General features: G+C 40.9%; 1 protein-coding gene and 1 non-coding gene across 2 annotated transcripts; both read left to right on the top strand.

Moving 5' to 3' along the window:
• Nucleotides 1-17,388: 17,388 nt before the first annotated feature.
• Nucleotides 17,389-21,239, top strand: LOC142638147 (riboflavin biosynthesis protein PYRD, chloroplastic-like). The gene is made up of 3 exons (XM_075812145.1): nucleotides 17,389-18,505; nucleotides 19,920-20,218; nucleotides 20,448-21,239. The coding sequence occupies exons 1-3, from the start codon at nucleotides 18,101-18,103 to the stop codon at nucleotides 21,061-21,063; spliced, it is 1,320 nt and encodes a 439-aa protein (XP_075668260.1). The 5' UTR covers nucleotides 17,389-18,100; the 3' UTR covers nucleotides 21,064-21,239.
• TRNAV-CAC (transfer RNA valine (anticodon CAC)) lies at nucleotides 17,406-17,479 on the top strand. The gene has a single exon. It is a non-coding gene; the product is annotated as a tRNA-Val (tRNA).
• Nucleotides 21,240-22,249: the final 1,010 nt, after the last annotated feature.

Raw genomic sequence — 22,249 nt, 5'->3', positions numbered from 1 at the left:
TTTATTTTTATTTTTATAGTCAACAATTACAATTTATGTCATAAAAGAAAATAAAGACTTCTATACAAGCTTTCAGCTTTCAGGAATGAGTACAACTTTTTTGTAGTGATGGCCATCTATGCCACTGGTTATTTTAATTTGTTTTAAGGATGATATTGTAAGGTTAATATGTTTAGTTACATTTTTTTTCTAATATAAAAGGTGAAAACTCACTCAAATTTTTTAAAAAAAATTTATGATATATTATTAGTCATAAACTTATTATATATTTTTATAATTTTAAAATTATTAATTAAATATTTACGATATCACTAGTTCGACCACCGGTCAAAACCGATCGGACTACAAAACTGATAACTACTCATTTTTCCGGTTCTTTAATCATACCGGTTTTTAAATCCATAATATATGTATGTATGTATGTATGTATGTATGTATGAGGGTTTTTGGTAATTTAACTTGTAATCGGGCCGGGTTCAGGTCGGGTTTTAGCAAAACTCGGACTCGCTTTGGGTTTTTTTTTTTTACCCAAATCCGACCCTATTCTTTATCAGACTTAGTAAAACTTGACCCATTAGGATCGCGTTGAGTCAGGTACTCACAGATTGGGCAGCAATTGTCATCCCTACTAGTGATTTATTAGTGAAGAACCTGGTTTAGGAGGACGGTCCGATTTGATTTTCAACTCTTTTTTTTTTAATTAATTAATGTTATTTTTTTGGCTGAATAATTGTATTTGAAAACATAAAGATGAATTGATCTTCCTAAAATTTATTAAATATATTTATGTAAAGAAAAAGTGACATTATCTGTTCTAATCGAAACTCATTGGGTAATTGGTATTATGAAAACATGAGGGAGATTGGCCCTTATTGGCTTGGAGAAAGAGAAAAATTAAGAAGAGTGAAAAAAAAATTAAAAAAAAAAACTGAGAATGTAAGAATCAAAGAGAGAAAAATTTTGAGAGTCTGATTGAAAAAAAATTGAGATTGGTGATGTAAGTGCACAATTGCACCTGGACCCAAAGACAATCACGGGCTCAGGCCCAATGAGCCTTAAATAATAAAATTTGTAGAGTGTGGGCTTGAAACCTAGGATAGAAGTACTGGGAGCTCGATAACAGACTTTTATAAACAAATACAGGTAAATAATGAACAATAATTGCAATGGATCTCCTCGGACTCGAGCCGAGGACTACTTCTTTATTATTTCTCTTTCTTCCTTAAAGATTACAATTTCTCAATTTCTTTCTTAGCTACCGCCCCCCTTTCTTTGGCCTTTACCCCCATTTTATACTTCCTTCCCTGATACTTTTTGAACAGTGACTAGAAGTTTCCACCTCACTGTTCAGGGGTCACCTCCCCATTAATCCGGCCAGGGAGGTAGGTGCAGAGCCTTTAATGCGGAGGTGGCAGCCTTTACTCTTGATATTTTCTTTAATACTGGTGCATCTAGAAGATTCAGGATGTCCCCTTTTATCCATTAGTCTTTCCAGAGTTGTGCCTTGGCCTTTATAATAAAATCTTGAGTTCTCTTGGATCTGTCCGAGGTGAAACTCTCCCTCGGCTGTATCCTCGGACCCTCGGCGCATGGGCCAACTCATAGAGTTTAATCCTGGAGCAGGTCGGCCCTCCATATTACAGCCCAAAGGCCCATAGGCCCACTTGGATCCTTTTACTCCCCACAATAGCCCCTCAAAACTTTATTTTTCATCATCCGAGGAGAAAAATAGGGTTTTGATCCAACGAAGACTTCCTCCACACTTTCTGTAAATAACTACACGTGTGAAAACCGTTTCGCGTTCCGGAGGGCGACACTTGGCGGTTTTATTTTCAAAAACGCGCGTATTTATTACTGTAAGTTACACCTTGTCCCCCACGTTCAACGGTGAGATGAGTATCCAATGGTCCTTGTTATTCCATGAAAATTTGGGCGGGACAAATACAATTTCGAGGCCGCTTCCCGCACGTCGTGACGCTTCGGGAACCTGCGCCTTCATTTATTTCTCCAGAGACTAATCCCATCAAAACATCAGCAATCACCTTTTGTCTACACAACTCCGTGGAAACTCGCACAACTTCAAGTCTGTAAGTTCTCATTCCTTTTTTTCTCTTAACCCTTTCTCCTCGGACCCTGTCCTTAGCTCTCCTTATAATCATTCCCCCTTTTTGAATTTAGCCTTTCGTTCATATTTGATGGGAAAGTTCAAGTGTCTAGTTGATACCGCCGCTGGAATGGAAGGCTTCAGAGCCAAGTATCACATTCCCGGCGATGTAGGTTTAAAATATTGCCTGGCAGAAGCCGTGGCTGGCTCTAGGAAGGAGGGAGAGGTTATCATCCCAATGGTAGCCTTTGTAAAGGGTGGGATGACCCTCCCAATGAAGCCTGTAACTAGGGAGTACCTTCGCAACCACCGGTTGTGTCCCGATCAGTGCCTCCCAAACGTTTTTAGAGTTTTGGGTAGCGTCGATGCTCTAAACGAGCAAATGGGTCTAAACCTCACCTGGCACGATGTCGTCTTCCTATACGAGTCCCATAAACTTACCAATGTAGGTTACTACATTAAATCTCGCTCCAGTGTCGTTAGGCTAATCTCCTGTCTGCCCAAATCCAACAAAGGCATGAAGGACGACTACCTGATCGTCTCTGGGAACTGGCACGACGGACTCCACACCCCAGTTTATAGGGGAGATCCAGGTGCGACACCTTAGGATTAACCTCCCCACCGCACAACTTCCTCTAACACTCACAAAAATGCGTATTCACATGTATCCATGTCTATTTAAGTTTATTATATGTTGTGTGAATCTGACCATGTTCGTTTGCTTTGATGTCTTTCTTTGCAGATAAGCAACACGTGCGCCCACGCTTGAGCCACTGCAACGTTGCAGATCTAAATCGGGTACTGCGCTCCGAGGTGCTTGTCAGCGAGGACCTACAACTTAGGGCTGCTCACTTGATTCTAGGGTATGATCCTGTATCCTCGGACTTCCAGGCAATAGAGAACGCCATTATTGCAGGTGACCGGCGGCGTAGGAAGATCAACGTAGCCAGACCTCACTTCCTGGACGATCACGATCTCCCTGACAGCCCTAACACCATAATGTATTTACAACCGATTGATGCGGTCCCTCTAGCTACACACTCCAAGGCAACTGTCGTCCCAGAGGAGCAAGTGTCTTCTTCAAACACGCTAGACGAGGAGATAGAACAGTTCCAACTTGAAGACACCGAAAGACCTTGAGGGAACCAGTTCGTTGTACTCTCTGACGAGGAAGAAGAAGAAGCCACTGAGGCCTCTGGAGTTGCAGGGTTAGTCGTTGCCCGACCAGAGGACGAATCCGAGGAGGATATGGACAGGATGCAGGGTCTCCTAACCAAGAGAGCTACGAAGGTTGCTGAGAGAAAGACGGGGGGGTCCCAAGCTCTTTCATCTTTGCCACCTCCCCCTCCTCCAGCTGAGCCAAAACTTCCAGCCGAGGATCCCAAAAAGAAAAAAAAGGGGGAGGCCGAGGGGACAGACAGCAAGGAACCAAAGAAACCGCGACAACAACCGCCACCCGTTCAACAGCAGAAGCTGGATAAAGGCAAAGGCAGGGCCCGCTCAGTTGAAAGCGGGGAGATCAGGGACGTGGCCGAAGTGCGCCAAGCACCGGCCACCTGGTCCCCTGATTTAAGACTGGACGGCGCACCTATCTCCCCGGTCCGCATCGGGCGGCCCAGCAAGGTCATGCCCATCACTTGGCAGAAGTGTTGGAACGCCCTCTTCTGCTGCCGAAAGATATGGAGACCTTGGAGAGGATGAGCCAACCTCAATTATTCCTATCTCTAAAAAGGGATCTAGCCCTGGTAAGTTTAACTTTTTAGGAAGATTACATTTTTAACAGCATTGGATTATTCATGAGTGTCCTGCTATACCTAATTTCCTCATACTTTATTGCAGGCCGTTCAGGAAGTCTTCATGGCCGAGAAGTTTATAGAAGATTCTAGGAAGAAGGCCAGAATAGAGCTTGAAATCCGGATGGAGACTGAGAAGTCCTTAGGCACGGCCATTGCTGAAAATGAGAAGCTTATCTCTGAGGTGGCTGAGCTAAAAAGAGAGAGGAATGGGGCCGAGGCAAACCTGAAGACCATGAAGACCCAGATAGAAGGGCAGCGCAAGCTCTTTCATGAAAAAGATGATGAGCTCTCCCGAGTCCAAAGGGAAAGCTCGGATTTGGAAAAGGAACTTGCGCTGATGAAAGAAAAAGCTGGCGCATTTCAACGCTCTTTAGAAGCTGCCAAGCAGGCGAGTTACGAGGAAGGGGTAGCTGCCACCGAGGAGCAGCTGACAGAGGCTTTCGCGGCCTTGTGCCGGGAGTACTGTCAGAAAGTCTGGGGGGAAGCTCTAAACATAGCAGGAGTTCCTCTAGCCTCGGAGCTGAGGAAGTCCGAGAATGTTTGGCTTCCCCTGGAGATACAGGAGATTGAAGAGGCTCCTGCTGCTGTTCCTACCCCTGAAACAACTCTTCCTGCTCTTCCTCCCATGGTCCCAAAGCTAATTCCAGATCCTACAGAACCTTCAGGTTCCAATAAAGAAAAGGAAGGAGGCGGGGATGCTGAGAAGGGCCTGAGCCAAACCATAGAATCCAATGTCCCTCCAACGAAGGCAGCAGACAAAGGAAAGCAAGTTCTGTCTCCTTTTGAGTTGGAGCTGAAAGAGACCGAGGCAACCAACACTTCTCAGCAAGATCCTCCTCCAAAAGCTTAGGACCTAGCTTAGAACTTCTCTTTCTCTATATTCAGACTTAATATGTAATGTATATCAAAATGATTAATGAAGAACAATTTTGTTTGATTTTCACTCGTGTTGTATCTGTTTTTACTTTATTCTTTTTGTACTTGTCGCAAAAGTTTCCCATTAATACCTAGCTAAAAAAAAAGGGTCAGAGTAAACAAATCTAACTCCAAGGATTGCACAATCATAACCTCCACGCAGTCGTGCGCATGTTTTAGTATTACAAACTTAACAGTAGATGACATGGTTGAGATATCTTAAACAATGCCTTGGTTAAAAAAAAGACCTCATATAACGATTAAACCCTTATAATGTGTGGTATTGTTTTCAGTAGGATGTAAGATCCAAGGACCATTCCTTACACAAATTTGCTTAACGCTTAAAGATATAAAACTTAAGATCCGAGTTAATGACCAGTAAGGCACTAATTTCCAGACGCAATAAGAAATTAACTTTAATCAAGTTTGTGGTCCGAGGACAAGACTTAACCAATTTCCTATTTGATTCTTAAGATCAGTAACTTTAAATGTTAATTTTCTCAAAGTAGGAGGTCCGAGGACCCGGCATAACTAAGGTTCTGTTTAATAAATGACAAGATATCAATTTCCACAAGGTTTGTGGTCCGAGGACGACACTTAACCAAGTTTCTGTTTGATTCTCAAGATCAACAACTCCAAATGTTAATTTTCCCAAAGTAGGAGGTCCGAGGACCCGGCATAACTAAGGTTCTGTTTAACAAATGACAAGATATCAATTTTCACAAGGTTTGTGGTCCGAGGACGACACTTAACCAAGTTTCTGTTTGATTCTCAAGATCAGCAAATTTAAATGTTAATTTTTCCAAAGTAGGAGGTCCGAGGACCCGGCATAACTAAGGTTCTGTTTAACAAATGACAAGATATCAATTTTCACAAGGTTTGTGGTCCGAGGACGACACTTAACCAAGTTTTTGTTTGATTCTCAAGATCAGCAACTTTAAATATTAATTTTCCCAAAGTAGGAGATCCGAGGACCCGGCATAACTAAGGTTCTGTTTAACAAATGACAAGATATCAATTTCCACAAGGTTTGTGGTCCGAGGACGACACTTAACCAAGTTTCTGTTTAATTCTCAAGATCAGCAACTCCAAATGTTAATTTTCCCAAAGTAGGAGGTCCGAGGACCCGGCATAACTAAGGTTCTGTTTAACAAATGACAAGATATCAATTTCCACAAGGTTTGTGGTCCGAGGACGACACTTAACCAAGTTTCTGTTTGATTCTTAAGATCAGCAACTTCAAATGTTAATTTTCCCAAAGTAGGAGGTCCGAGGACCCGGCATAACTAAGGTTCTGTTTAACAAATGACAAGATATCAATTTTCACAAGGTTTGTGGTCCGAGGACGGCACTTAACCAAGTTTCTGTTTGATTCTTAAGAATAGTAGCTGCAAACGTCAGAGGTACTCATAACTTTGAAATATTAACTGACAAAAGCACATTTTATTAATGACAATACCTTCTAAGATTATTTACATTCCATGGGCGTGGTACAATTCTTTCGTCTAGGTCAGCTAGTCGATATGACCCTATGCCTGCTACTGAAACAATGCGATAGGGGCCTTCCCAGTTGGATCCCAGCTTACCCCAAGCTGGGTTCTTAGAAGTGCCTACAACTTTCCTTAGTACAAGATCACCAGGTGCAAGTGGTCTTAGCTTCACGTGGGCATCATATCCCCGTTTAAGTTTTTGTTGATAATAAGCCATCTGGACCATGGCTGCCTCACGTCGTTCTTCAAGTAAGTCAAGATCTTTCTCCAGAAGTCCATTGTTGCTCTCGGGGTTAAAAGAACTCGTCTTCAGGGTGGGAAAGCCAGATTCCAGGGGTATCACCGCCTCGGCTCCATAAGTCATAGAGAATGGTGTTTCTCTAGTGGATCTGCGCGGTGTGGTCCGATACGTCCACTGGACATGTGGGAGTTCTTCTACCCATCTGCCCTTCGGTCATCTAACCTTTTCTTCAGCCCACTGACAATGACCTTGTTAACGGCCTCGGCTTGCCCATTTCCTTGAGGATAAGCTGGGGTGGAATATCTGTTTATGATGCCCATATCACCACAATACTTCCTAAAAGCCTTGCTGTCAAATTGAACACTATTGTCTGATATAAGCGTATGAGGTATCCTGAATCTAGTGACGATGTTCTTCCACACAAACTTCTTAGAATCAACGTCTCTAATGTTTGCCAAGGGTTCAGCCTCGACCCATTTAGCAAAGTAATCCGTTTCTACAAGCAGCCATCTTTTGTTACCTGCTGCCCTTGGAAATGGCCCCACTATGTCCAATCCCCACTGTGCGAAGGGCCAAGGACTGGAAAGGGGGTTAAGAACTCCTCCAGGTTGATGGATGTTAGGGGCGAACCTCTGGCATTGATCACATTTCCTGGCGTAGTCCTGAGCCTCCCTTTGCATATTGGGCCACCAATAACCCTAAGTCAGAGCTCTGTGGGCTAAGGATCTTCCCCGAGTGTGGCTGCCACAAATCCTTTCATGCAATTCTTCCAGGAGCCCTTCCGTTGAGTCAGGGTGCACACACAACAAGTACGGTCCTGAAAAGGATCGTTTATACAGTTTCTGATCCTCAGACAACCAGAAGCGTGGCGCCTTTCGACGTATCTTATCCGCTTCAGATTTGTCCTCGGGAAGGATGTCATTCTTAAGAAAAGACACGACCGAGTCCATCCAGCTAGGAACAGGCCTTATCAAATGAATGCGAGGCACGTTGACAACGATAAGAGAGGGTTCTAGCAAATCCTCAACGAGGATAACCCTAGGTAAACCTTGAGCCGAAGACGTTACCAGCGTGGCTAAGGAGTCTGCATGGGTGTTTCCGCTCCGAGAGATATGAGTTAAGACGAAGGAGTCAAATTCAATCTGCTGACGCTTGACCTGGGCCAAATATTCCTGCATCCTTAGATCCCTAGCCTCCATGGTCCCCGTGACCTGGCTGACCACCAGTTGAGAGTCCGAGAACACATGGATTTCCTTTCCTCCCATTCTATGTACCATTTTCATGCCTACCAAGACTGCTTCGTATTCGGCCTCATTATTAGTGGCCGAGAACGCCAATCTCAGAGATTTTTCGAAAACAATTCCCTCGGGGGAGATTAAGACAAGCCCAACACCTAATCCTTTCTGATTGGCTGCCCCATCCACATACACTTTCCAAGTCGGAGATACCGCAGCTGTGATCACACCAACTGATTTTTCACCCATGCAGGCCTCTTTTAGACTTTCTTCCGGCAATGGTTCGGCAAATTCTGCCACCAAGTCAGCGAGGACCTGGCCCTTCACCGAGGTGCGAGGCTTGTATTTAACGTCAAAAGCCCCCAAGATGGTCCCCCACTTTGCTATCCTGCCTGAGTAGTCGGCACTACGTAGCACTGCTTTGAGAGGCAATTGGGTCAAAACCACCACAGTGTGAGACTGGAAATAATGAGGAAGTTTACGCGTGGCGTGGACTACGGCCAGGAGCGCTTTTTCCAAGGGCAGATAGCGCACCTCGGCCTCGTTCAAAGACTTACTAACGTAGTAGATCGGTCTTTGCACCCCGCTTTCATTCCTTATAAGGACCAGGCTGACCGCGTGGACAGCCACTGCCAGATAAGCAAACAAAACCTCTTCTGCCTCGGGGCGAGACAAAATGGGCGGCCGAGAAAGATATTGCTTGAGTTGTTGGAAAGCTAACGCGCAGTCCTCGGTCCATTGGAACCCTTTCCATTTATTCAAAAATTGGAAGAAAGGACGGCACCGGTCAGCTGACCGAGAGATAAATCTATTCAATGCAGCAATTATTCCGGTCAATTTTTGGATCTCTTTTGGGTTCCGAGGCGGCTGCAAATTCTGAATAGCCTTGACCTGTGCTGGGTTCACCTCGATGCCTCTGTGGGTAATCATGTATCCCAAAAACTTTCCGGATCCCACGCCAAAAGAGCACTTTGAGGCGTTAAGGAGCAGTTTGTACTTTCTTAGCACCTGGAAGGTGTCGGCTAGATCTCTCATGTGTGAGGGTATTGTTTTGCTCTTAACCACCATATCATCTACATATACTTCAACGGTCTTCCCCAGTTGCTGTTCGAACATTCTAGTCATCATCCTTTGGTAGGTAGCCCCAGCATTTTTCAACCCAAATGGCATAACTTTATAATGATAGTTCCCGGTTGGAGTAATGAAAGCAGTCTTCTCTTGGTCCTCCAACGCTAAGGGAATCTGATGGTAACCCTGGAAGGCGTCCAGAAAACTCATCCTAGGATGTCCAACGGTAGCATCCACCAGTTGATCAATACGAGGCATTGGGAACGAATCCTTGGGGCAGGCCTTGTTCAGATCAGTAAAGTCCACACATACCCTCCACGTTCCATTCTTCTTTTTCACAACGACTGTATGGGCCAACCATTCGGGGTAGAAAACTTCTTTGATAGCCCTGCCCTTTTGAGTTTAAGCACCTCTTCCTTCACGGCCTCGGAATGTTCTGCGGAAGAACGCCGAGGTGGTATCTTCTCGGAACAATAGTTGGGTTGACATTTAAATGATGGAAAATGAAGTTCGGATCGACGCCAGGAGCTTCATAAGGATCACACGCATAAACATCAATTTTGTCCTTCGTAAATTCTAACAATTCGATCTTCTCTTGGTGTGGCAAAAGTATGCCGACTGGAAGAACCTCTCGAGCCATTGGCTCTTGGAAATTTCTCTAACTCCTCACAATGTGTCTCCTCTTCTGTCACCATTCCGGATGAATCGGGGAGCCGTTAACTGCTATAAGTCTTTGGTGATTAAAGCCGAAGGCTCGGCTTGCGATGCGATGCGCGGCCGATATGCCTTTGCCTGGCTACCGATTGGCTGCGAGGATTTCCTCGACACATTCCCGAGGGGAATTTAACTTTAACATGTAAGGTAGAGGAGACAGCTCCAAGCGCGTGCAGCCAAGGCCTGGCGAGGATGGCTGTATATGGAGAGTACGCGTCAACCACAATGAAATCCACCTCAACCGTTTCTGAGCCAGATTGAATGGGCAAACGGATCTGTCCCTTCGGCACAACGGCTCTCCCTTCAAAGCTTATAAGCGGCGAATCATAAGGAGTAAGATCTTCCAACTTCAACCTTAACCCCTTAAATAGATCAGGGTACATGATATACGCACCGCCGCCACGATCTATCATCACCCTCCTCACATCATAATTTCCTATCCTAAGCGTAACTACAAGGGCATCATCATGGGGCTGGATAGTCCCTACCTTATCCTCGTCGGAGAATCCTAAGACGGGCAAAGTGCCCTTCAACCTCTTCGGCCTGCTGCCCGCATCCTCGGCCTGAGAATGGGAAACCGCCATCACCCTAGTGGGACCTGAGCCGGTCCTACCAGTGCGGCGAAGATAACAATGATTGTTCCCAATGCCGGCCGAGACGAATTGTTCCTCCGATTGTTTGAGCCGACCGGCTGCCACTTGATAGGTTGACACAAGTGCTGCTTCAGTTTTCCTTCACTGACAAGCTGCTCCAAATGGTTCCAAAGGGTCCGACAGTTCTCGGTAGTGTGGCCCACATCCTGATGGTACTGACAAAAGAGGTTCTGATTCCTCTTCGCAGGGTCCCCTGACATCTTACCAGGCCATTTGAAAAAGGGCTCCTTACGAACTTTCTCCAACAACTGATGCACTGGTTCTCGGAACACAGTGCTCACGGCCTGAGGTGCTGCCGAGCCGGACTACCCAACGTAATCTCTCCTCGGCCTGTTATTGTGGTACCTGTCCGACCTGAAATCCCTTCTCTCCTGCGGGATAACCTTTTCCTTTCCCTTTCCTTGCTGTTGGTCTTCCTCCACTCTCTTGTACTCGTCAATACGGTCCATGAGGCGACGTACACTACGGACGGGCTTTTTAGTCAAAGACTTTCTCAGGTCGTGATCAGTAGGAAGGCCTACCTTAAAGGTATTAAGCGCCACCTCATCAAAGTCGCCATCTATTTCATTAAACATCTCCCAGTAACGGTCGGAGTATGCTTTCAACGTCTCCCCTTCCCTCATGGTCATGGATAACAGCGAGTCCAATGGCCGAGGTACTCTGCTACACGTAATGAACCGCGAAGCGAACGCTCTAGTAAGCTCCCCAAACGAACCTATAGACCCCGATTTAAGGCCGTTGAACCACCTCATAGCAACGGGTCCCAGGCTAGAGGGGAAAACTTTACACATCAGGGTCTCGTTGTGAGAGTGCACCGCCATCCTCTGGTTAAAGTGACTCACGTGCTCCACCGGATCAGTCCGGCCATTGTAGATGGTAAAAGTGGGCTGGGTAAACCTTCTGGGAAGCCTTCCTTTCTCAATCCTCCGTGTAAACGGAGATTTGGAGAGTTGGTGCAACGCCCTACTCATAGCATCATTGCCTAAGCCCCTAGAACTAAGCTTCTTACGTCGGCGGGTTGGCTGGTCGTCCTCCTCACCGGAGGACGTTGCACTGGTGGGGGAGCGCGACCTTGAGCTGTAGCCACCTCCCCTATCCTCCTCCGAGGAAGAATTAGACGAGGACGGTGAAAACCTACGTTTAGCACGGCGTAACTTCCTCTTCAAACGATTGATTTCCCTCTGCGTGGACTTAGAACCCTCCTCGTGGGTAGTGCTACCCCCACCATGAGTATGGCTAGCCCCTGGGTATTTTGTGTGGACGCTTCCCTCACGATCCCTTCGACGCTCAAGACGCTCGAAAAGATCCTCCGGCTGTGATCCCTGTGACTCTGCATGGTGAGAACCCAAGCCTGCCATAGTATTCCCACTCCTTCTAGACTAGACTTCCCACAGACGGCGCCAATTGTAAGTGCACAATTGCACCTGAACCCAAAGACAATCACGGGCTCAGGCCCAATGAGCCTTAAACAATAAAATTTGTAGAGTGTGGGCTTGAAACCTAGGTTAGAAGTACTGGGAGCTCGATAACAGACTTTTATAAACAAATACAGGTAAATAACGAACAATAATTGCAATGGATCTCCTCGGACTCGAGCCGAGGACTACTTCTTTATTATTTCTCTTTCTTCCTTAAAGATTACAATTTCTCAATTTCTTTCTTAGCTACCGCCCCCCTTTCTTTGGCCTTTACCCCCCTTTTATACTTCCTTCCTTGATACTTTTTGAACAGTGACTAGAAGTTTCCACCTCACTGTTCAGGGGTCACCTCCCTATTAATGCGGCTAGGGAGGTAGGTGCAGAGCCTTTAATGCGGAGGTGGCAGCCTTTACTCTTGATATTTTCTTTAATACTGGTGCATCTAGAAGATTCAGGATGTCCCCTTTTATCCATTAGTCTTTCCAGAGTTGTGCCTTGGCCTTTATAATAAAATCTTGAGTTCTCTTGGATCTGTCCGAGGTGAAACTCTCCCTCGGCTGTATCCTCGGACCCTCGGCGCATGGGCCAACTCATAGAGTTTAATCCTAGAGCAGGTCGGCCCTCCATATTACAGCTCAAAGGCCCATAGGCCCACTTGGGTACTTTTACTCCCCACAGGTGAGAATCAACCTAACATATCATTTTAGTAAATTAGGTTTGGATTGACATATTTTTCACTCATACTTATTTTCATTTTCCAGGTTTGAATTTGAATCTAATTTTGTCCTCTTCATTTAAACCTCCACTATTCATCCCACTCTTCCCATTTCAACTTCTTCTTTATATATATATGGGGTAATTACACATAACCCACCTGTGGTTTGGGCGAAAATTACTTTGTCTACCCGTGGTTTGAAAAGTGTCACTTAACCCATCTGAGATATATTTCGTTTGTTTTCTGTAACCCACCTCTGTTAAAATCAGGGATAAATATGTATTTCTACACCCCTTTTATGTCTCTCTCCTCCCAAAAAATAAAAAAAGAGGCTAAAACAAGAGGAAAAAAAAAATCAAAAGATGCGATTTGTAAGAATTTAGAAACTTGTCTCAAGAACTCCAATAAATCACAAACTATATTTTTTCAAAAGAAAATAAAACAAAAGGAAAATTTTACTTAACCCATTAACTTTATTCTTCTCTATACATTAATTTATTCCTCATGCTCTTTCTGCCCCCCCTCTCTCTCTGTTCTGTCCATGTCTCTCTCATCTCTTACACTCTAGTTCAGATCGTCGGTAGCTTTTGGTCGTGGTGGCTTGGGTGATGACTGTGGAGGAGCACGAGTTGGCTGTGTTGGTTGGGTATGGGTTTTGAGGAGGAGCATGGTGTTGGATTAGGTCTGAGTTTTGAGGAGGAGCATGACATTGGGTTGGATCTGGGTTTTGCCAAACGTCATCGTAATCGACTCTCCCATCTTAGCCAAGTCTATCTCAGTGGAAACGGCAACGGCAATGACTAAGGCGACGGTTGAGGCTAGAAGACTAACGACGATGGCTTGAAGATTGGTCATTTCTGGGTTTATATCGCGTGTGTCTTGGGTTTAGATCGATGTTTCTGTGGTTTCTTGGTTTGATCGATGGTTATATCGTGTAGGTTGTGGATCTTGGGTTTGATCGATGTTTCTGGGTTTTGAAGATTGGCCTTAGGTCGTGGTTTCTTGGTCGTTTATGGGTTTTGAAGATTGGTCTTGGGTCATGGTGTTTGATTGGCAATGGTGGCTGGTGATTCGGCGATGGGTTTGGCAGTGGCAATGGGTGTGGATCTTGGTGGTTGTGGCTAGTGATTTTGTGGGTTGTTGTGGTTCGGTGGTGTTGGCCGGTGTTGTGGTTTTTTTTTTTTTTTTTTTTTCTTTTCTTCTTTCGATTCTGTGGTGTTTCAGTGGTAGTGGTGGTGATGGCTTTGGTGGGTTCTTCATGTTCTATGGTTTTTTGGGTATGTTCTTCATGTTCAAAATTTGTGTGAATGGAGAGAGAGACAAATATCACTTTTTGATCTTGTTTCTCTTGCATTTTTGTTCTATTTTTTTGTTTTAGAAGGAAAGAGACATAAAATTTGAGCAAAAATACCTATTTACCCCTGATTTTACCCCTTGAGCACCCTCCTTTTATAAGCCAGATTTCAATGGTGAATTCTACCCATAGGTTTGTAATAATTGTCTACTACCATTATAGGGTAAATTAATGCCTCCAATAAATGTAGTCAATCATACATCCTTCAGCATTACTTTAATCACAAACAAAGAAAAAATGTAGACAAATTTCTTAACTTCCTATTGTCAATCTGCTCCAACATCCTTCAAAAACTTCAATTTGATATATTTTTTAGTGTTGTTACAACATCTCTCATGTTTAACCTTTCTTCAGGTGCCACTATTAAGTAATCCATACTCCATAGCCGATTTCATAATGGACAAAATACAATCCAACTTAGCTTTAAAATTCTTTTTGCCTCTCTTTAGCAAATTAGCAATCATAACTTCAATTATTGAATCAGGTAGTGCCTATTTTACCCAACCTTTTAGGCTCATTTCTCCAACAAACATTTCATTTGTGAGATTCTTTCTTGTGAATGTTTCTAGCAACAAAATGCCATAACTATACACGCCGCTGCGTGTGGAAATGATCCCTTATGATCCATACTCTACCAGTTTGATTGAAATTTATTGTTAGAAAGTATCCAATATTGTTACTTGATAGTAAAAAGAAAAATGCTCAATACTTTTTTGAGACAAATTTGAGTTTGTGTGTGTATTTGTAAACATAAAATTGAATTGTAAACTATAAACATTACCTGGTGCCATGTAACCAATAGTGGCCATTGTCATAGTTTGTGTCATAGAGTCTTCATTGCCTAAGAATTTTGAAATACCAAAGTCACTCACGTGTGCAACCGTATCTTTGTTTAGGAGAAAATTGTTGGGCTTTAAATCACAATGAACAACAGGTACAGGATAACCATGATGGAGATACTCCAATGATGATGCAACATCTATCATCATGTTCAATCTTTTTAGCATATCCAAGAAGTGTTTGTGAGAATACAACCACTTCTTACTTGTCAAAAATAGAAAAAAAAAAAAAAAAAGAATACAACCACTTCTTAAGGCTCCCCTTGGGCATGTACTCCAGTACCAAGGCTTTAAAATCAATGCTACTACAACTACTAATGATTTTCACAAGATTTTGGTGGCGAATACTGCACAATACATCACATTTAGCTTTGAAACTCTTAAACCCTCCTTCAATATTCAATTAAAAACTTTTATGGCAATACTAGTTCCATCTAAAAGTGTCCCTCTGTACACCGAGCCAAAACTCCATTTCCTAACTAAGTTATTTTCACTGAATCCATCTGTATCTTGTTCAAGTTCTATATATGTTACAAGGGTAGTTTTTGTATTTTACCCTTATTCTTCTCTTCAATGGGCAAATACTCTTGTAAATAAGGGTATGCATGGCTAGTGAAGATGAGAAAACCCATATTTTTTGCATCACCAGTCAGGTTAAAGTGTTTTTTTTTTTTCAGCCAATCCTAGAGATAGGTTGGATTGGATTGGATTGGAGAGTTATGCTTTAAATATTTCAATTTCATTTATAGTAAAAAATTGGACTTATATCAATTATTCAAATATTTTTTTAATAAATTATTACAATTCACTTAATGCCTATCCACAAGTTCCAAAATATTTTAAAAGTCCGCACTTAATGCATATCCAGATTTCTTCTTCTGATATTTGATAAACTTAAGTATGCACTCAAAATTTTCTTAACATCATTGTGATTCCTTTGGTACATCCTGCAATTAACTCCAATAAACTAACTATTGGAAAGATCCCTTTCAACGATAGAGGCATGTTTATTGATGAATATTGGTACTGGAGTCTGGATTGGTATTGCAACACTGCTCAAGTTTTCTCTTCTTTTGAATGTTATTTTCATTGCAACATTGACATTGTTTAGCATTATTTTCATTAATATATTGATTTTTTTTTCATCCAACTCAATTTTAGCCCCCTCCCTTGGTGATACAACTGTGATTGTGGATGATGTGTCTGAAAGTAACCTTAACACACAATGAGGACATATGCATTTCATATTTATGCAAAATAAATTTTGCATTTAGGGTAGGAAAGGAAAAAAAATTGCAAAATATAAGCCAAAGATGTTGACTTTTATTGATGCAAAGGAAAGCTCAATATGAGAAGGGAAAAACCATGAAAAAAAAAAAAGGCATGACTTCAAAAAGTGGGTTTGTACTTTGTAATTGGTTTTGTCTTGTTGTTCTTGTCTTTTATTTTTAATGTAAAATTTTTTTTTTTGGTGAGTTTCAATTTCAACAAGAAACATGAGATTATTTTAATTACTTATTGTATTATTTAAATATGTATACTAATATAAATAAGGTTAAAATGCAAAACTCACCCTCTAAATTTCACAACTTTTTATTTCAATCGTATAAATTTGTATTTTGTCATTTCAGTCCTTTAAGTTTCAATCTTCTTCAATTCAATCTTCCTTTAACATTCCATCCATGTCTACCGTAAATCATATTCAATTTTTATTTAATTATTTATTTGTTAAATTAAAGAAAAAATGTTAAATAATTTTTTTTAAACCCAGAAATTAACCCCCACCCATGTCGTCCATCACTCCATCCCCACACCTGAAGAACCCCACTTTTTTTCAATTGTCAGAACATACCTGAACAAAAAAGAGCTAGTAGTGACAGTGGTGTTGTTGGGTTGGCTCAGTTCCAAGAGCAAGCACCTCAAGGAATAGGTGAATTGGTACAATTCCAAGGGCTTTCATGCCTTCACTTTCGTCATTAACGTCAGCGAGCTGCTGTGGTTTGATTTAGGAGTAATTCTTAGGTACTCCAAGAGTACAGAGAATGATGTTCCCTCCTCTCACATTCATGGTGAGGTCCACTCTTTAAATTCATGGTGGAGTCCACCATGAATGTGAGAGAAGAGAGCACCATTTCTTCGTGCTCCGGAAGCACCTAAGAATTTTCCTTGATTTAGGCCAAAGAATTGAGTAGCGAATTGCGGCATTGGCAAACGAGCTTATATCCTGGCCTATGATTCCTAGGTTTCGGATAAGGAAAAGGATGGTAGAGAACACTGCTTGGTTTTCCACACATTCAGCAATACCGGTTGGTTTGTGTAGGTTGATTGCTCTCTTAAAACTTAAAATTAAGCTTTCATTGGTTTTAAAGGATCTGGTGTTGGAGTTTATTAATTGTTGTTTGCCTAAGTTGTTTGATTTCATAAATAATTAAATAAAAATTAAATATGGTTAACAGTAGACATAGATGGAATGTTAACAGAAGACTGGATTAAGGAAGATTGAAACTTAGTGAACATTTGGATAGCGTTGCGTCCAGCATCTAAGTGTTTGTGTCATTAAATAGTGGGTCATGTGTATTGTTTACGGGACCTACAAACCTTTTTTTTCAGCAAAATTAACATTAAAACTGAGTCTCACAACTCTATTAACATATTTAAAAATTATTTTATTACAATATTTTCAGTTTTCAACAATAAGCGGTATCTAAACAAACCTTTAAAAGACTAAAATAACAAAAGTTAACTTACCGGACTTAAATGAAAGTAACGAAACATTGAAACCTAGAGAGTGAATTTTAAATAATTTTTTATAACACTGGCCAGGAGCTAGTTATAGTCATGGCAGCTAAAAATCTCGCCGCCTGTCTGGGTGGTGTAGTTGGTTATCACGCTAGTCTCACACACTAGGGGTCCCCGGTTCGAACCCGGGCTCAGACAATTTACCACTAACGTTTTGGGCTTTGGGTTTTTCTTTTACCTCACTGATTGTAAGAACCGCATCTCTCAGTCACTCACTCTCACTCTCAGCTCTTCTCTCCCACAACCCAGCACGCTGATCTGGTTTTGTCTCCCCAATATGGGTTTTGGGATTTTTTGTGGATGCCGATCTCAGTTTCTGCCACCGGGTTTCTATGTCGATCTGGGTTCTACCGCAAGGTTTTAGTCGCATGTTTGTTTTGCTAAAAACCGTGAAAGAACACCTGCGTTTGCTGGGTTTCTACCAATATCGAGTTTTTTTTTTTTTTTTTTTGGTAGCTAATTTGAGTTTGGGTGAGTTTGTAGAGAAATTCGAATTTAGGTGAGTTTGTAGAGAAATTCAAATTTGGGTTTAAGAATTTCTGCTTTGATTCATGGTTGTGCTTTGAATGAAATTAGAGAATTTGAGTTTGGGTTTTTCGTGATTGAAGGAAAATTTTCATTTTACATGTTGGCAACCAAACACGGTAAAATGAAAACATTTTCAATAAAATATTTTACATTTGAAAATATTATACTTCAATCTCGGTGTCCCTTTGCTGCATAACATATTCTCACTCCCCACCTGGGTTTCATTTTCCAATGAATATTCATACTCAAAGATTTTCATTTCCCAATTACATTTTCACACTTCCGAATGACTCGCCGACTCCTCATCTTATATTCCCTTCTTTCCCTCCCCCATATTCCACCCACCACTCCACCAAACTTGTGTCCGAATCTGGGTTTTGCAATTCACTCAAAAGGGTGTCCAAATCACCAACTTGTTTGAAGAATCTTGGTGGTTTGGTTAAGGTCAGATGTGGTGGAATGGCACAAAATAATGAGAATGATGATGATGGGTTTTACATGAGGAAGTGTGTGGAGCTTGCCAGGAAGGCAATTGGGCGTACCAGTCCCAATCCCATGGTGGGTTGTGTTATTGTCAAGGATGGAAAAATTGTTGGTGAAGGCTTTCACCCTAAAGCTGGACAGCCTCACGGTGAGGTAAAACCCGCTTTCCTCTCTTTTTTCTCATGTGCAATAAGAATGAAAGATAGTTTTTTTTTTGTGTGTGTGGTACTGTGGTGTGTATTTTTTTTTTTTTTTCCCTTTTCTTTCTTCAGATTTGTGTGCTTATTTTTGAGCATTATGTAGGTACTTAAGTTTTGTGGAAATATTGTTTTGGCACTTTGAAAGTGGTGATAAAGGCTCTAACTCGTGGATTGTCTAAGTTTGTGAAACGCCTATTATCTATTTTTAGTTTAGTTCGACCTTAAAACTCTGTTTTGCATGGAGGGGGAAAAAAGAAGAAGAAGAAGAAAAAGAAGAAGAAGAAGAAGACTGTTTGATAAGCATGTTTGGCAGTTTGGGTAATTCTCTGTCTTTTCCATAAACTGATTCTGAACTTATAATTTGTTTTGACGGTAAGAGGTTTCGAATGTGCTAACATAAAAATGGTTCTGCATTATTGTATTTTGGAATGAGTAGTTTATAAATAGTTATGTTCTTATGGTATTTGTGTTGGGTTAATTACATGCTACTATCCTAAAGGACCTAAACTATGCCAATGAACTCTGGCTCGAAAGACCGTTCCTCCTATCACAACATCCAATGGAGGTGGTAAGTCATGAATTAAAAAAACCATTAGATGCTTGTGAAACTTACTAATCAAAAGATTACTACACTGGACTACTTTGCAAAAACATTTACTACCATGAGCTACAAATAAAATAAAATTTCTATTACTTATATATATATAAAAAAATAAAAAGAGACAAATCAAATAAATGAGCCTTAATCTATTCTTTTAGCAGTATTAAGTCCATTTGTCAAGTAGCCTTAGCTTGAAGTGACCTTATGAAACAATGATTGCAACTTAAAAGAGTAAAATTTTTCTCTCCATTGCAAGACTAGTTAACCAGTTGTGGGATGCCATAGCTGTCACTGCAAAAAATCAATGTTCACTCTAAAGAGGGGGATATATATATATAGACACACACACACACACACACACACACATAAATAAGAAGAAAGATAAGATTTGTGACCAGGAAAATGTTGTCATCTTGTAAGTTGCATAGAAAGGCTCCTTGATAAGGAGAAATATAACTTACATTACAAGCACCAGGTATGCTTCATCAATTCAGTTAAGGGCCACTTGGTTTATGGGTTACTAACAGTGAAAAAAATAATCAATATAGTTTATGGGCTTATTTCTTCAGATTTGTAGTTTAAGGTAGTAAATTGGTTTGGAGAAATAGTTTAGTATTGCAAAATGTAATTTACCATTCATGTATATCTAGAAATTCAATGTTATTCTCTGAAAAATGATAGAGTTGGAAATTAGAGAGAGAATTATAATATCTTGTTTATGTATAGCCTTTGCTGAATGTATGAAGTCAAGTGGTGAAATTTGCAGGTCTTTGCTCTGAGAGATGCCGGGGATTTGGCTGAGAATGCAACAGCATATGTGAGCTTGGAACCATGTAACCACTATGGGAGAACTCCTCCCTGCACTGAAGCATTGATTAAAGCCAAAATAAAAAAGGTAGTGGTCGGGATGGTTGATCCAAACCCAATAGTGGCTTCAAAAGGACTGGATAAACTGAGAGATGCAGGAATCAATGTGACCGTGGGCGTGGAAGAAGAATTGTGCAAGAGGCTCAATGAGGCCTATATCCATCAAATGCTGACTGGAAAGCCTTTTTTAACACTCAGGTAAAGTTACCACATTTTTTATATAATAGAAAGAATGCCATCGATCATTAAATGGTTTTATATCTATTTATATTCGTACTGTTTTATATTCTTGGTTTTTTTTTGTAACACCTTTAATTTTTTTGTTTAAAAATGTTGCTTGGGTGTTCTTATATTTTGAATTTTCTTGAAAACTAAGTAAATATAAACAACAATGTATTCCATTTAAAGAACTCTCTGTAACCTGCAGATACTCTCTCTCAGTTAATGGCAATGTTTTAGATCAGCTTGGTGAAGGAGTGACAGAGGCTGGTGGATACTACTCACAATTGTTACAGGAGCATGATGCAGTTATACTGTCTCCCACACTATTAATTGATAAGCTCTCCATTCCGGCATCCCAAGAACCTGGAGCCAAGCAACCCCTTTTGATTACAACAGCAAGAAATCCTAGTCCTCTGACCAGAATCGCAGCTCTCTCCACTGAAGAAACTGCTAATGTGATTATCTTCACAGACAAAGAGATGGATGTAGTGGAGAGAACAGCTCAACAGGGAATTGAAACAGTAGTTTTGGATCAGATAAATCTGAATGCAATTCTGGAATATTGTAAGCGCCAAGGATTTTGTAGTGTTTTGCTGGATTTGAGGGGGAACTTTGGAGATCTTGAAGAGCTTCTAAAACAGAGTATTGAGCAAAATTTGTTGCAAAAAATTGTGATGGAAATTTTGCCAATTTGGGGTGGAAGTGATAGTGATAATGAGAATTTGCAAGTGGCAATTAAGAGTCTGGATAGAGGACTAAAAGTGAAGAAGTTACAACCCATAATCTCAGATAAGAAAATGGTGCTAGAGGGTTATCTTTAATTTGATTGATTCTGTGATTGGAACTCATTGCAGAATGCAGACACAACATATGTGCTACAACCAAAATTTTGAATTCCATTCTATTTGGAATGGCCATTTTGTTTCGGGCCTTTCGGCACAACTAAGTGAACTTTAAAAACATATTTCAATGGCATGTTCGTGAATATTTTGAAAAAGTGGTCCGCACATTATCTTATGTTTCGGTTACTAAAAAATTGTTCTAGAAAAATGGTGTCAAACACACATCTTTTGCATTATATTAAGTTCCCTAAAAATAGTTTGCCAATCCAATTTTTTGAAAATTATTTACATTGTTTTGAAAGAAAAAAAAAATCAATGTGACAAAACATGCTATTCATGAGTTTTTAATATTTTATGAACTCTTGTGCTATGTATTTAAATGTTTTAAATCTTTTCATGAATTGAGATGGCTTGACTATGGATTTCTAATAAAGTCATTGATATATATAGGTATAGACCGGTATCCAAGTATTTGATTTTAGTAGTTGAACCAAATGGAAATTTTATTATATACTTGCTATTGCACCTTCCGTATACGTTTCATTTTAAAATCATGTTTTTGAGGTCACAAAACACGATTTCAGTTAAGACAATTTCATATTTTTAACTAAAATTGTGTGACAGTGTGAGTAGGTGATTGTGTAATACGGAGAATCTGAACCTTCTTTCATATAATAACCGTTTGTATTTATATTCAAAGTTAAAGCATCCATTATATTTCTGTCAGATAGGCTTAAAGCAAAATTAGGATAACAATTAAAGTATACTGGTCCATTATGTAAACTTGTTTCCATCATGCCTAAGAGTGAGTTATTAAGGGGGGTGTTTGGCAAGCTAGTTCTAACACATTTTAAACAACATTAGACACATTTTCACACACCTTTTCACCCACACGTATATCAAAAACACCCAAACAATATAACTCAAACTCCTCTCCTAAACGCCTCCTAAATCTTTAATGTCTGTCATCTCTTAAACAAAGTAAAATACTTGAATTTAAAGCTTATTTTGTTAATGGCTTTACAGCCAACTGAACTAAACCAATATGTAAAAAGGCATATTTTTCTTTATGTTGATTAACTAAGTTTGTCGAAAATAACTGAATTATTTCATATTCATTAAATAAAGAGCAAGTTCTTTCAACAGTTTTTATAGTGTAATCTGT

The sequence above is a fragment of the Castanea sativa genome, chromosome 6, assembly GCF_040712315.1.
Source record: "Castanea sativa cultivar Marrone di Chiusa Pesio chromosome 6, ASM4071231v1".
NCBI classification, from domain to species: Eukaryota; Viridiplantae; Streptophyta; class Magnoliopsida; order Fagales; family Fagaceae; genus Castanea; species Castanea sativa.
Note: the sequence above shows the minus strand (reverse complement) of the source record. Positions and strands in the feature narration are given on the sequence as shown.